General features: G+C 38.0%; 1 protein-coding gene across 1 annotated transcript in view; it reads left to right on the top strand.

Moving 5' to 3' along the window:
- LOC102684937 (transcription initiation factor TFIID subunit 4) overlaps positions 1-14,490 on the top strand; it is a 65,036-nt gene extending 50,546 nt beyond the window's left edge. Inside the window, exons 15-16 of the mRNA XM_069191648.1 lie at positions 469-588; positions 13,025-14,490. Coding sequence (XP_069047749.1) covers positions 469-588; positions 13,025-13,168 — 264 coding nt within the window. The 3' untranslated portion in view covers positions 13,169-14,490. The remainder of the gene's footprint in view (positions 1-468; positions 589-13,024) is intronic.
- Positions 14,491-14,911: the final 421 nt, after the last annotated feature.

Below are 14,911 nucleotides of genomic sequence, written 5' to 3'. Positions count from 1 at the left end.
ATAACTATAAACAAAAGATCGGAGAAGAGACCTCAGACTGTATTACAGGATTGTTGGAACAGTGGCGAAGAATGCTTTGGAAACACACATATGCTTAGAAACTACAGGAGGGTAACAAACACAGCTGTGGCTATGACACTAGCTCAGTATTTCTAGCATTAATAAACCACTCTTTCCTTAAGCTATGTATTTTCATTAGGATTTTAGCATTTCTGAAAAGAAAATATTTAGGTGATCTTTAACAGCATGCTTTTTAATAATTTTGGTCAGTAATATGTGTTTGTAAGTCTGTAAGTTAAAGATATTTGTATAATATATATATTGACAGGTCAGAAGTAAGTCTGCTTGTACAGGCTGTGGTTAAGCCTCTGCTGCATGATCTCAGTATTCAGCTTTGCAACCAATGAAAAGACCCTACATGAAACACTGGACACTTTGCTTATTAACACATTGTTTTTTAAACAACAGATGCAGCAGCTGGAACTGGCTCAGATGCAGCAGAGAGATGCAAATCTGACAGCACTGGCAGCTATTGGGCCCAGGAAGAAGCGGCCCCTAGATTCTCAAGTCAATGGATCTGGAAGCGAGGTACTAAATGCATCGTCATGAACTGTTCTGATAAAAGCGGCGTCTCTTCCACTGTTAAGTGGATCTGCATGATTTTGTTTAGTATTCTCTCGTTTTATCTAATTATTTATTTTAGAATAAAATAAATTTAAAACAATTGCTAATCATAGATATTCAGTTGCCACTAATATTCAGTCCTTTTATTTTTTCTAAAAACGAATCTGGTGTTATTCAGTAATAAATGTCAGCCGTTAGGCCCCAGTGTCCCCAACACACAGCAGATCAGGCAGAGAAGTGAGAAGTTTTCATCAATTGAATAACGGGGGAACTTCGGGTAGATCAGACTATACAAACCCAAAGTGGACTTTAGGCAGGTCACTGAGATTAGCGCTCCTGTGCTTTGGAAATACTGGTACGATGGGAAGAGTGGCACCTACTGGTCTATCGTCACCTCTTGCAGCAGCAGCCTCCCATCCTGCAACTAACTAGGCCAGCCTTGCTTACCTTGAGTTATAAAAAGATCAGGCTACAAGCTGGTAATGCTGTGGAACTCTACTTAAAATATTTATTTGTAGTATACATTTAATGTATGATTTAAAAACAAACACTGGTCACACAAATATCCAATTAGTTTTATACTTTATCCTTCTGGCACAGCTACTTTAAAAATTACTGTGTGAAAAATAGTGTATTTAACTGTAATGGTTGTCTGAATCCTGTACCTTTTTTCTTTCTAATACAAAGTGGATCTTATGGACGATGTGCTTTTTTAAGGTCGCAGAAAGTAGGAGCCAGTACTGTTTTGCATGGATGCTTTTTTCTTATATGTCTGAGTTAGTGTCTGCTTTAAACACTCTCCAAGCATGAAACCTTTAAAGTAGGTCATTGTAACAAGTGTTTTTTTTTCTTCCTTCATAGCAAGATGGTTTTTAAATCCTCTGTTCCATTTCTGCTCTGCATTTTAGTTCAGACCTACTCATGCGTGCCTCTTGTGCAGCTCTGCTGTCTTACGTGCTGCTGGTATTTAAATCTGTGTGGCACGAGCCAGTTGGGCTGGATCTCAGGAGCCCTGTGTTTTGGTAATGGGGTTCTGTTCACGTTAGTCTGATTAACCTCCCCTTTCCACTTGCATTTTTCATTCCCCCCCTAATCCTCAAGGACATTGCTGTATCCCCATCTGCTTACTTGGTTCATGCAGTAGTTCTTTGCATCTCTAACGTGATAGTTCACTGAAGAGTCAGCTTATTCTGCACTACTCTGTTTATATAGACAGTTAGCATTTATTTCTATTAGATGAGGAGAAAGATTGTATGACTTCACAAACTATTTAACAACACATTTCGTCAGACTAGCCTTTCCTAACTTTTAATACAGAAGTACTGCTTTTTTCTTCATCTCAGCATGTTCTTTCTACCCGATTTCTAATGATTCATTACGAATGTAAAGAGCTTTGAGATGTCTAGATAGGAAATTTTGCATATAGCTGCTTTAATTGGTTGCAGTTACATACATAGAGCTAAGACAGGACCAAGGGAAGCAGCAAGTCCACTGGTTTGGTTAACAGTGTAGTTTTTAACGTACTTTACTGTAGATTAGTAATATAGCTCTTATTCTTTGGGTGTCATTGTTTTATTTGCAAAGTAAAAATTACAAACTTCTTTTGTATGCCAGAGGCATTGGAACTAGCATAACATTTTGAATGTTTTCAGTCAGTGATGGAAAAATAGAAATATTCACAGTACTGATTAATGAAAATATTTTTTATGTTATCCGTTTGTATTGAAAGACAACTGTATAAACCCTAGGAATTATTATTACAGTTGTTATTGTTGTAATGTCTTATTGTAATACCTGTACCAATTGCTTTGTCAGTCCTTTTGGCAACCCTGGACTTGTGGCAGAAGAAAAAGAAGAACACATCAATTACACTGAATTTCCCCTTTGTTTTGAGCCATGCCTATCCAATGAGCTGCCTGCGGCTGTAAACTTAATACCGCTCAGTGCCACCTTCTGGAAAGACAAGACTTGGACTGAAAATGGGAGCTCACAGGTGTTGAGTTTTACATATTGGCACCACTCCATTTCTGCACAACAAGCAGTGGGGAACTGGAAGTTCTGGCCCTAACCAAGGACTCAAGAGAGACTCGAGATAATAGTTTCCTTTGAGATAAAGAGGTGGTGTTCTAAGCATCATTTTAAAGGATAGTTTTTTTTTAAAGTTGTGCCACAAAACGGGATTCTTTGATTTTTACTGTACATCGGCTAGTATTTAATACTTCAGTTTTTGAAACGTCAGAAATAATTTTATATCGTTCGAGTGCTTGCTGTAGTTAAAACAAAATGGAATTGACTTCACAGTAGACCTTAGTTTGTTTTAAATTAAAAATCCAATGTTCTTAAATTTCTCCTCAGATGAAGAGCAGATATTCAACATTTATATTTTTTGAAGTCTGGTGCTTAAATTTTTGTTACTCATTGGGTTTGAGAAGGAAGCAGCTGTGGCAGTACACGCAACAAGCACTAGCTGGTCAGAGTCTGAGGTGTGCAGGTGTTTGCTGTATCTGATTTGATTTGTTGCATTTGGACCTACAGGAAATTGTGTAAATCTTTATCCCATGCTCTTTGTGTAAATGTGATAGGTTTGTTCACTTACATCTGGAAGATATAGAAGTAAATGTTAGCTTTGAAACAAGAAAATTCCATCTTCATAACAGATGTGTGTTTCTTCCCTAATTGACTTGGTAATAGAATTAAAGCATTGGTAAGACATAAGAGGTTATGTTTTTAATGCAACTATCTTATTAGTTTAGTTAAAATTTTAAAAAATGCTTTTATTTCACAATACACTCTTTTGACAATGTAAAAACACATAACTGTCACCCATTTAAAATATAGAAGTAACGTGTCTTTAAAAATGCCACATGCATTTCTAGTTGTTGCGGGAGCAGCAATACTGGATAAGAGACGTATTCTAAAAGATGTAAGCGCATGTGCTGTGGTCATCGGTAAGCAAGCAGGGTTGGAGCCAGAGAGGTATGAGAGGCCTGCAGAGTGACTCAGCCAGTAAAGACACTTGCCACAATCCCTGCGTTGTGCACTCGATCCTGGGCCATGTCACGAGCCGACTGTGACTGAGACCGTTCTGAGTGCCGCTGAGTTTCGAGCGAGAAGAACAGACCTGGGCTCTCTCGGCTTTCGACAAACACCGCAAATTCGTGAAGCGTTCCATATTTTTTGGAGGTAGGAGCGATGGCACTTTGGCTAAGGATCTGTGCCTGTGGCTTGAAGGTTGCCGGTTCAGATCCCACAGCCAGCAGAGGAATCCTACTCTGTTGGGCCCCTGAGCAAGGCCCTTAACACCAGCTGCTCCAGGGGCGCTGTACAATGGCTGACCCTGCGCTCTGACCCCAAGCTTCTCTCCCTGTCTGTGTGTGTCTCATGGAGACCAAGCTGGGGTATGTGAAAAGACAGATTAATAATGCAAGAAATTGTATATGGATAATAAAGTGATCTCCTACTCAGGTTAAATAGGAAACCACAGAACAAAATGTAAAAGTTCATTTGAAACTGAGAACAGGAGACACTCTTATCCCCAAACAGTTGTAGGGGTAGGTAACAAGCTGCACAGTCTTACTGTTGAAGATTGTACCCTTCCTTCTTTCAGGAAATGAGATCCTTGGATTAATTATATACTAACCAACGTACAACCTAAATAAGTCAAATGGCCTACTCTTGTTTGTAATCCTTATTATACTGTTAAATACAGTATATTTTTGTAAATTTATGATTGATAAATTTGATCAGTTGTCAAAGTAATGTGTTGAACATTTGCAGATACTGTGTGTATGTAGGGTATATTGATTACAGTTTTCAGTTGCATTTTTTGCATCTACTGCACTGAGTATCCTTGCTTATTTTAATAGCAGTAAATAGTGTTTGTATCCCTGAAATATATTCTGCAGTGTCTGTAATTTACAGTGCATGTTACAATGCATGATACCTGAAAAATCCTAAAAAAAGATCCTATTAAAATTGTTTCAAGACTAATAGGCTACAATTTGCCAAGAAATTAAGAAATGTATGTTGTTTAATTGTGAATGCACTGACAAAGTTATTTTTGCTCTGTCTCCTCCTAACTTGACAAATTAAAGTATAATGATGGCAGTTATTTGCCATACATGATTACAAGCAAAAATATTTGTTTAATTGCAGAGGTAATTGTGTGAAAAAAGCTGAAGCAAAATAAATGACATACTGTGACTCTAGGCTTAACATTTTTAATCTCAGCTGAAGATGCAGAATAAGTTGTGAAGACATGAGCCATAGATAAGTGTAGCTGATTTGTTTAGAACAATGCTGAAGGCCAGACAGGTTTAATGCTAAAAAACACAAGATTCCAGGGTACAGCACTCTTATTTTCATGTATCCTTGAGGAAAAGATTAAGTATGTGATCTAAAGACACAGAGTAAACCTTTCTACACAAGAATAAGATAATCATAGCTAAGCTTTCACTGTGTTTAAATTCTGAAGTGATAACCTTATATCTGAGTTTAAGAAAGCAGAGAAGTAAGAAAATGCATCCAAGATTGTGCAGAATTTTCAACCTGTGATAGAAAAATGGTTTTACAACATAACTTCTTTGATTTTAGGTAGCGTTCAAATGAGGCTCCTAAATTTACGCATGAAAGTCCTTGTGTTCTGTGCGTTTCATATGCAGTCCTTGAGTGATATTTGCAATGAAGGTAATGTGTTGTTCTTTACTTTTAATGTGTGTGTCTGGTGAGAGCTTATGTCCCTGAGTTTCTGTGTCAGTGAGTTGCTTTTTGATTTGCTCCTCAGAAGGTGTCATCCAAAAGCAGATGGATGCTACTGTTCTTCAGAACAAATACCCAGGTTCCAAAAAGAACCAGACTGATGTATCTAACTACTGAAGTAGTGGTTTTGGTTTTTCATTTCATTGTCTGTACCCAGGCAAGTTCTTGAATCTGTAAGCTTATCACACCTGACTCTAGATATAATTGTGAATTCATGCTGTCTTTGAGGCTGATGTCTGTCTGATATGGCTGGCAGCAGCCTGAGTAAATGGCCTTTCTCTGAACCTTGATTGAAGCACATGTAGTTGTAGCTTATCCAGCAGCTCTGATGTCCTCAAGGTTACTCTGTCTGACACACCCCTGCATGGACACTGTTCTCTAGAAATTGTGTAGTGAGTTCATATCTTAAATGTAAAGACTTGTGATAAGAATAGGCACAGGCATGTTACCAAGCATTAGACACTGTGTGTTATTACAGCATTACATTTTCTATAAACTAGAATTTAGCCTTTCCTTGGTGTGAATAATCACCATTAGCCTTTATTGCTGTATGTATAATGTTCACCAGAATCTGTAACCACAGCTGTTGGAATATGTTTTTACCTCATCTACTGTAATATCTTGTCCCTTAAATAGAATATATACTATCATTGTCACTTAGTTGTGCCATATTTGCTTTTTTTTTTAAAGAAAGTGGTCTGCAACACATTTATGGAGAAAAACCCAGAAACACACACTCCATTTATTCTACTATAAAGTGTTGATTATGTGCTAGAACAGTAATTGAGTAATCATGGTAACTAAAACCATATAAAGTCTTAAGGTATTGAAAATACTTGTTATGCAATTGTTCTCATTTGGCACATATCTGTAAACAAATTAAAACAACAATAACAGCTGCATTTTAAATATATTTCCTGAGCCTGCCTAATAAGTGTTGATTACATTGTTATAATACTAATAGGATATGGTTACCCCCATTATTTACATCTGGTATTTTACGCTTTAGAAGAAGAAATACATCAAGTTGCTTTGTTAATAACTGTCATGTTTTAGTGCAGATAAGTGAAATAAGGTCCATGTACTGCATTGATAGGTGATTTTTTAATTAACTTTGTGATCTGTACATACCAACGTGATAGCTGCATGTTTACCTACTTGCCTATTGTAAACCAGCCAAATCTCCCCTCTCATTTGTGGTTTTTCTGGTTCTTCTAATCACAAGGCCTGATCTTATCATCTGCACAGCCACATTTCATAATGTTTATAAGCCTGCTTATATTTTCACTTAATGCAGACATGCTGTGAAATGTATATTATAGTATAACAGATGGGCTCCTCCTTGCTTTGTTTAAGAAAGGGGGCAAGTGTTAATAGAACACTTTCTGGCAGTTTTAACATTGAAAGACAGACTCAAAACCTGTTAATGAAGTTTTTTTTTTCCTAAAGGGACTTCGTTTAAGGTTATTTTTTGTTTAATGAGCTGTTCTGCCGTTACTTGCGGACGTTGGCTCTTTTTTTTTTTTCTCCGTGGAGTCAGTATATAAAAAAAAAACTTTTTTATGATGATGTAAAAATGAAAAGTAAACTTGCTAGTTTGTATCCGCGCATCAGCTCCTTTTGACAAGCCATAAAGTGCTTCATTAAAAGGGAAGGAAGGATAGAAGGTTCTTTTTATTTCTGAGAGACGAAGGTGAAGGATTTTAGTACTGAACACCGCTAGAGGGGATTTTTTTCCTGAGTTATTTATTTTTTTTTATAAAAGGTTCCTAGGCTAATGACTACATAAAAGGCATACTTTCACCTCCCGCAAGTTCCTGCGAATTATAAAGGACGTCGCTGCTGGGTTACTGCGAGTCCCCAGGGGTTTGTTTCATTTAGAACATGGCCTCAGGCCCTTCCATTGCATCCTGTTGAATTGACCTCCTTTTCAACTCAGAGCTGGCAGCTGCACTGCGGAGCAGCCTTCTCCTCTCCCCCCCAGGCCCTGCGGGCCGGCCATGTGACTCTCAGGAACTCTGACCTGCCGTGCAGGACCGGGACACAAACTGCCCTTTTCTCTGCGCGGAGCCGGGAGGGGGTGAAGATGCGGCTTCGCCTGTTTTTTCTTGCCGTTTATTTTTTACTTTGGCAACAGGGCCTCAGTCTGTCGTGCAAAACCATTACTGGCCTGTGAAAGCAAAAAGGGTTGTGGCCTTCGATTGTTAATTGTTACTTGGATGTCTTGAGTGAAAGACATTATTCATTCTGGTCTTTTAATTTATTGCCTCTCAGTTTTTATTTTTGATTTTAATGAGTGAGAAATTAAGTGCCGCCATCCTTCCTTCTCAGATTACATTAGTAGTGATTCTTCCTCCATAATGAGTGTTTTTTTATCAGAAGTTGCCTTTGCAGTGTACCTGTGTTTGAGCTGATGAAACTGGATATTTTCCTATGAAGAAGAGAAGAATAAAAGCTATTGCCTAGGGATTTAATTGCAGATAATAGACAGAAGGCTGTTCTCTATGGAAGCAAACAGGTCCTCTGTACCTCCGGAGGGCAGTGAAGTCACACATCAGTGGCTGGCTGAGGGCTTTATTCCAGTTGGTCTGCAGCAGATCCTTTTTTTTCTCCAATTGTGTAAGAGGGTTATTAGAGCAAATATTTATGTGAGGGGGCTGGATTAAGAGGTCAGACAGAAAACAGAAAATCGCTTCCTCTGCTTGATGAGGTATTGCAACCTGGCGCTCGGGCACTTGAGCCAGCTTTCTGCATTGATTTGTTTATAATGGTTAGTCTATGATGAGGAATCACACGACAGTCACAGATTCTCATACACCATGTATTAAGAGTTTCATCCAGAAGGTGAGTTTCAGATGGTGTTGGAGATGATAGCAGGCTCCAAGCGCACAACTGAATTATTGACTTTCTTCATTATATGCATCCTATTGAAATACGTTATATAGTAACTAGAAACACCCATCTATTCATTTTCGAACCAGAGGGTTTCGGTGGTAATGGGCTGAGCAGCACGGACCTGACTTCCCTTCCTCCAGCTTCTCCTGAGGGACTCCCAGGAGCCCTCAGGCCAGCTGAGAGAGAGATGCAGGGGGCTTTGTGCTCCTGGTAGGGTTACCCTCAATAAAATTGGTGGTAGGTGAGGAGCCAGACATAGGACGATGTGAACTGGACTCCCATGATGGTTCAGCTGAAACCCAGAGAACCTGCTCGGATCAGGCACACTGAGGCTGGAGGCCGCGGGCCGCGGGCCTTTGGAACCGCCGTGTGGACCTGGGCCGTGGAAACTAGGCCACGGGCAAGATGCATCCATAGGAACAATACTCTTATAAAGTTTATTTCTGAAATTAAGTTTTCTCTCTTCTCTTGTGGTCTTCACACCAGCACAGAGTTAACCTTCGAAAAGCCAATGGATTTTTATTTTTGTTTTGTAGCTTGATGGAAATCTTCATTTATGCAGTAGATATATCTTTAACTACATTGTTCACATTCTCAAAGAGGTCCTGTGGTACTTTTCTTTAGTCAGGTGGTGAAGTGATATTGCTGACATTAGCCATTGCAGTTATAGAATACAGCACCTGGTGAAGCTTCAGAGATTTATTTTTGATGCTTTTAATAATAGATGCAAATACTGTAGTTCATGCACTTTGGTTTAATAGTCATTCTGGTTAAACACCCGAACATATCTGGTAGCACAAATTTGGAAATTTAAGATTTATCATTGAATAAACCCTGAATCCACACTGCTAGGGTGTTGGTTCAAATTGTAGGTAGGGCAGTACTGTCCTTCTGCAGGCTACATTACTCTGATGCCCCAAACAGAATTGTTTTCTACATGGGTAGCATTCGGGCCATCTTTGTAAATGAGAATTTGTTCTTAAATTTGTTAAATAAAGGTTTATTTTATTAAGCCATAAAACCGCTTATGTAGATGCTACATTTTTTCTAGGTAACGTTTTTTCTAAATAATCAAAGCTCATCACTTTAAAAGGTTGAACATGGGGGAAATGTTTGCTTTCTGTACTGCTAAAGTTTGTAGACAAGGTTACAAATGTTAGTATAGGAATCATAGATCATAGGATTATGTTTGAAATCTTGGAAGGAATCTTGGAAGGTATTGTGGTATTAATAAACTATGTTTTAGAGTCTTTACTCATACATTTAAGCCAAGGTTGATGGTTTGGTTCATGGATTAAGGTTGATGTCTTTGTTATTGCTTGTGGGTTTAGAGCTGAAAACGTCAAAGTACAGGCACCATCATTTTCTCATGTTTCCCCCTTTTGGTATCTTGTCTTTAGAGAAACATTGTTACTCCTAGGTGTTGTGTATCTTCACAGCAACCCCACTTGGGTTAATTAATAAAGTGAATAATTCTCTGCTGAATTCCAGGGATGTATTCTTCCATCGGGCTAGTTCGTTTCTGAAGTAAATAAACAATGCAAAGGGGACCGTGTGTCAAAAGACAATTTAAGATTGACATTTCCGATTGGGCAAGAATGGGTAGAGGCAAAACCTACACGTTAACACGGATTGTTTTTTGCAGTAGGGCAGGAACGGGTTAGGTTATCGTGAGATATGCCCTTAAGGGTGTAATGAAGCACTCGGCACACAAGGCACATCCAAGTGGCTCTAATCCCCTCTGAAATGTTCCCATCTTTCGGTGTGCAACCCCTTCCCCCAGCCCCTGGAGGGATGTGTTTTCTGCATGTGTGTCTGTTGGGGAGACAGTACCGAGTGCTGTATAATGTGTTTATGTTCACTGCGAGAGTATTGCACCATTTAGGCACAGCCAAAGAATGTAATTTGTGCACCGAGAAGTATTTATTTGTAGAATGCAATAAGAAAACAGCAACCTTCAGAAACCGCTTTTTCCACATTTTCCAATTATGTAATCTGACAGTTGTAATTCTGACCATTTGTCTGAATCTAGATACTTTTATTTTTATGTTTTGCATATATATATATATTTAATGTAAATCAGTTTTTAGTGTGCTTTTGTTTTATTTCTACGTGGTGTCTTCAGTGTATCGACTCTTAGTGTTTGAATACATGACATGCTTCCAATGAAAACACAGAAGGATTTGAACATTGACATTGAAATATTAATACACGTGAAGCCTTTTCAATTGTATATTTCAGTCCCTTGTGAGCAGTTTTAAAAGGCAAGGGGAAGCTTGGAATGGCCTGTCAGGATCTTAGATCAGATCAGGTTTGTCTTGACACATTTGTACACAGCAGGGATGATCAGACGGAGCCTCAGGCATCAAGGAAGCAACCATCAAGATGGCATGCTTGGTTAAGAAAGAACGACTCAAGTTCTCCTTCTGTGGAATATTTATCTGGAACTCGAATGCCTTGTCTTTCTCTCCTGCACATGTAAATGCACTTAGAGCTGCATGGATATGCCTTCTGTGGCTGTCCTTAATTGCATCACAAGGTGATGCTTGTACATTTCCAGCACTTCTGCAGTGCAAGATTCTCATTTTACTTTCTCTTTTACAAGACGGTCTGTGATTATTAAAATGGTTTAATCTGTCGGCACATGATAATACTTGGAACAAAATGAAGAACAAACATTAGTTTATAAGTGAATCGGAAATGGAAGTACTACATATATAAGGGGTTCACTGGTTTTTGGTATTAATTTGAGCAATTTTTATAACTGATTATTTGATGCAGTTTCTACCATGATTGGCTCTAAGTGTGAATGGTCTTTATTGCATATTGCTGCTGGGTGTCCAAAACTGGTAAAACTAATTTCTGAAAAAAAAGTTAAACAACTTTGGGAGCCTACAAATAATAAGCTACCTTTTCAATAAACACAGCTGTTCTTCTTAACTCTTTGTATTGAATTCAGTTTGTCTTTTTAATCCTCTCACTGGGATTTCTTGCATTTGTGATAGCCAGAAAACATACGCAAGCTAATTTGTTTCCATACGGGTTTAAATTATTTATGACAGTGATGTATAGGAGGAAAAAAAAATCAAGCATCTGAAGAGTAAAGAAAACAAAAGCAGAAAAATGTGTAATTTTCTGTATTAGTTTAGTTTAATTAGTTTCTAATTAAGGGTTTAAATTTCCTTGAGGCTTGTAGGTATGGAAATTAAGTACTACTTTTTGCCTATATAAACTGCAAATATTACCCAAAGCCTTTGAAAAGATTACCCAGATGGCTTTGCAGTACTTGTGCCCAAACGTTTTTTTGTGCTGAAGGCTAAAGCATGCGTTTCCCAGAAGGCTGCGGGCTGGGCTTCAGCCTGTGACAGAGCAGGCGTGAGAGGCCTGACTGCAGGCAGGAGGAGCACTTTGGGCCCCGTCCTCTCGCAGCGGAGAGTTACAACTGCATCCATTGCTGCCATCAGGAAGGTGGTAGTCTGGTCTCGGAAAGTGCTGCCAGTTTGAAAGTTTGAAAGAGGTAGCTGCAGGTTCTGTATTGCTCTCGACCGATGTGGTTTTGTCACTAAGATGAAGAAAAAAGATGACTGAGGCATACTGCACTGTGTCTCGAGTTAAGAAATAGCTGTACGATATTTGTCTTTGAAGCATAATTAAAATGAAATGAGTCAATTGCAAAGAACTTTACGATTTCGTACAGAGCTGCATACGAAGCTGAGTACTAGCTAGTACGGTACTGTCTCGGGATCATCTTCATTGCATGCTCCATTGGGACAAAGCCGGAGGTCAGCTGACCCTGTCCATGTCCCGTATCATAATGTCCCGTAACAGTTGTCGATTCGGAATGTGTGAAAAATTCGGACCAGGACACTAACGGGTGGGCCGACATTATTATATAATTATTGCTTTGTCATATACATCATTTAATATTAGTTTTTTTTTAAAGAAATAATTTGTATGAATGCTAAACTACTCCTGAGAGAGTGTAACTAGCCATGTGATATTCTATTTCAATACGCCACGAAACGAGCACAGCTGCTGTGGGCTTTCATTTTTACTGATAAATGATACATGGACAAACTGAGACGCTTTGGAAGTGTACAAGTTGGTAATTAATTTTTTATGAGAGGCTATATTAATGTATACTGTACACAACATATAAAGATAAAGCCTTATGTACTTCCATGTGTGACATTTCTTGCATCTCATCTGGCGGTGTTTTCTAATTCTTGTCTGGATCTTGACCGTTCAGGGTAGTCGGTTCTCTACATTGATGAATAATGAATGAGTCCAAGAAGAAAGATTTCTTTGAACGTTCACTTACTCAGTGAAAGCAACCAGAAGACTATTTGTTAAAGTATTGCTGAAATGTTATACTTATATAGAGCTTTTCTGGACACTCCACTTAAAGCACTTTACAGGTAATGGAAAATGCCTTCACAGCCACCAATGTGCAGCCCCACCTGGATGATGCGATGGCAGCCAGAGTGCACCAGTACACTCACCAAACATCTGCTCTCAGGGGGAAGAGTCTCCATTGGTTATAATAATTGAATAGCGTGGAGCATTGAGTTGAAAGAAAGCAATGTCTGCTGATGATGCTCGAATTTGCTAATGGATAAGGTAGCTCAGTTCAGTGGTATAATGGGTTTTGTTTTTCATGATCAGTCACTTTTTTTGTTTTGAGTCCAAATCACATTTCGTTACGCCTGGTTGAATGTTCTCCTGTCTGTGTCTGCTCTCTCTCCAGGGCTCCTCCGGGCTGTCTGCCGTTCCAAAGTCTTGGCTCCTTCAGCGAACCACAAGGGCCAGTCTCAGGGATCTCCTGTTCTGCATGGAGCAGCAGCCATCACTGCGGCACTCACTCGCCCTCTACCGTGCCTTGCTCAAGTAGCAACTTTCAAGCACAGCTGCTGCCAACGAAGCTAAACAGCTGGGTTGCACTATTCCGAGTTCCAGTTGTTATTTTATATGCTGTACAATGTTTACATGCAATATATGCACAGTGTCTGCAGCTGTTTTTCTGTTGTTCTTTTGCCATCTTGAATATGTCTCAAGTACAAGATGACTTCACTTTGTTTTCTATACTATTCATGTAACTTGATAAAAAGCTTTTTTTTAACCAAGATTGTATCTGCTCTATGCAGAAGAGCAAGTCCATTCGGTATTTTGCAAGTATAAGATTAGCTTTTCTACAAATACTCAAATACTTTTTTTGTTTTCAGTCGTAAAATAAGGAGGAGGCAACACTGATTTTTGAAAAGAATTTGTGCTTTTGGCAGTGGGGAATTTGCTCTACAAGACCATCAATATTTCGAATCTCAGATTTGATTTTTTTTAAATTGTCTAGATCTTTGTTCAGGATGATCAGGATTCCTGTCATAATCTGAACCTTTGTTTCTGAACATATCTTTAAGGAGGATTTTAAAATCAGTGTTAATATTTTTGTCCATTTTTACAATTTAAAAGTATTGTGAGTCAAAGAAAATAAGAAATTTGGCAGTGCCTGCATAGTATTAGTAGACTACATATATACTGTAAAGAAAATGATACTGATTTCATAATAAATTGTAGGATTGTTTCCCATGATTTTTTTGCATTTTAATCATTTTTTTATTTTGACCCACTGTTAAATAGAGATTATATGATGGTTAAGATTATTTCTGAATTCCGGCTCCTGTTTGGCCAGTGGAAGACAAATTATTTGTGTTTCCATAAGGGATACGCATAAGGTACGAGAACAAAAAACGTTTCAGTGGCGATTTAATTAATTTGAATTTGTTCCTATTTTTCTCACATGAGAAAGTGCTGCAGAAATATTTGAAAAGACTTTCACCCAGGTGAAATTAACATAGTTAATTACTATGAATGACGTCATTTAACGTGTTAAAAGTTAACATTGATGTTAAAAGTTAGCTTGACGTTTAGCAATGTTATGTTAAGATGTTAAGAAACTTCCTGAAATGATATCTAGACTTTGACAATTATTTAAACCAAATCTGGGTGTTTCTAGACTGTATTTGTTGTTTTTTCTTCCATGTCAGGGAAGACTACTCTTGTATGTCTTTGTATGCAGGAGTGGTGGTGTTTATGCTGTTGACTGTTAATTCAACTGTTTTTTGTTAGTCTTATGAATTTCAGTTGATCAATTACTGAAGTATGCACTTGAAATCTATTTTGGGATTTAAAATTTGTTGAATAAACTGTTTTCTAAGATTTGTTTACAAGAGATATTGCCTTTGCTACAGACAACTGTACTGCACATCATCATGATGCTTTTCTGTTCCATTTTCATAGTTTAAGTACAAAATCAAAGTAATATATTGATTTGTATTAATAGTCTTGAATATATTTTTATATTTACATAAAGGAGGTCAAGGTTGCTGGAACTTTGCAGTGTTGTAAGTGAAAATCTTTTACTAGCAACTGGAAATAATACAATACATTGTGTTTCTGAATTAATTTTTAAGTTTTTACACTTAAGCTATGACAATTTTGGTACTTGTAAAATATGCCTAGCATATGGGCTTAAAATGGTTTTATATTGTATTAAAATAAAGGATTTTATTAATCTAAGCTATAATTTTATTTTTAGGTCACTGTTTTTCAGCACAGAGTAATTTAAGAATGATTTAAT

Source organism: Lepisosteus oculatus, chromosome 6 (assembly GCF_040954835.1).
Source record: "Lepisosteus oculatus isolate fLepOcu1 chromosome 6, fLepOcu1.hap2, whole genome shotgun sequence".
In the NCBI taxonomy this organism is placed as follows: Eukaryota; Metazoa; Chordata; class Actinopteri; order Semionotiformes; family Lepisosteidae; genus Lepisosteus; species Lepisosteus oculatus.
Note: the sequence above shows the minus strand (reverse complement) of the source record. Positions and strands in the feature narration are given on the sequence as shown.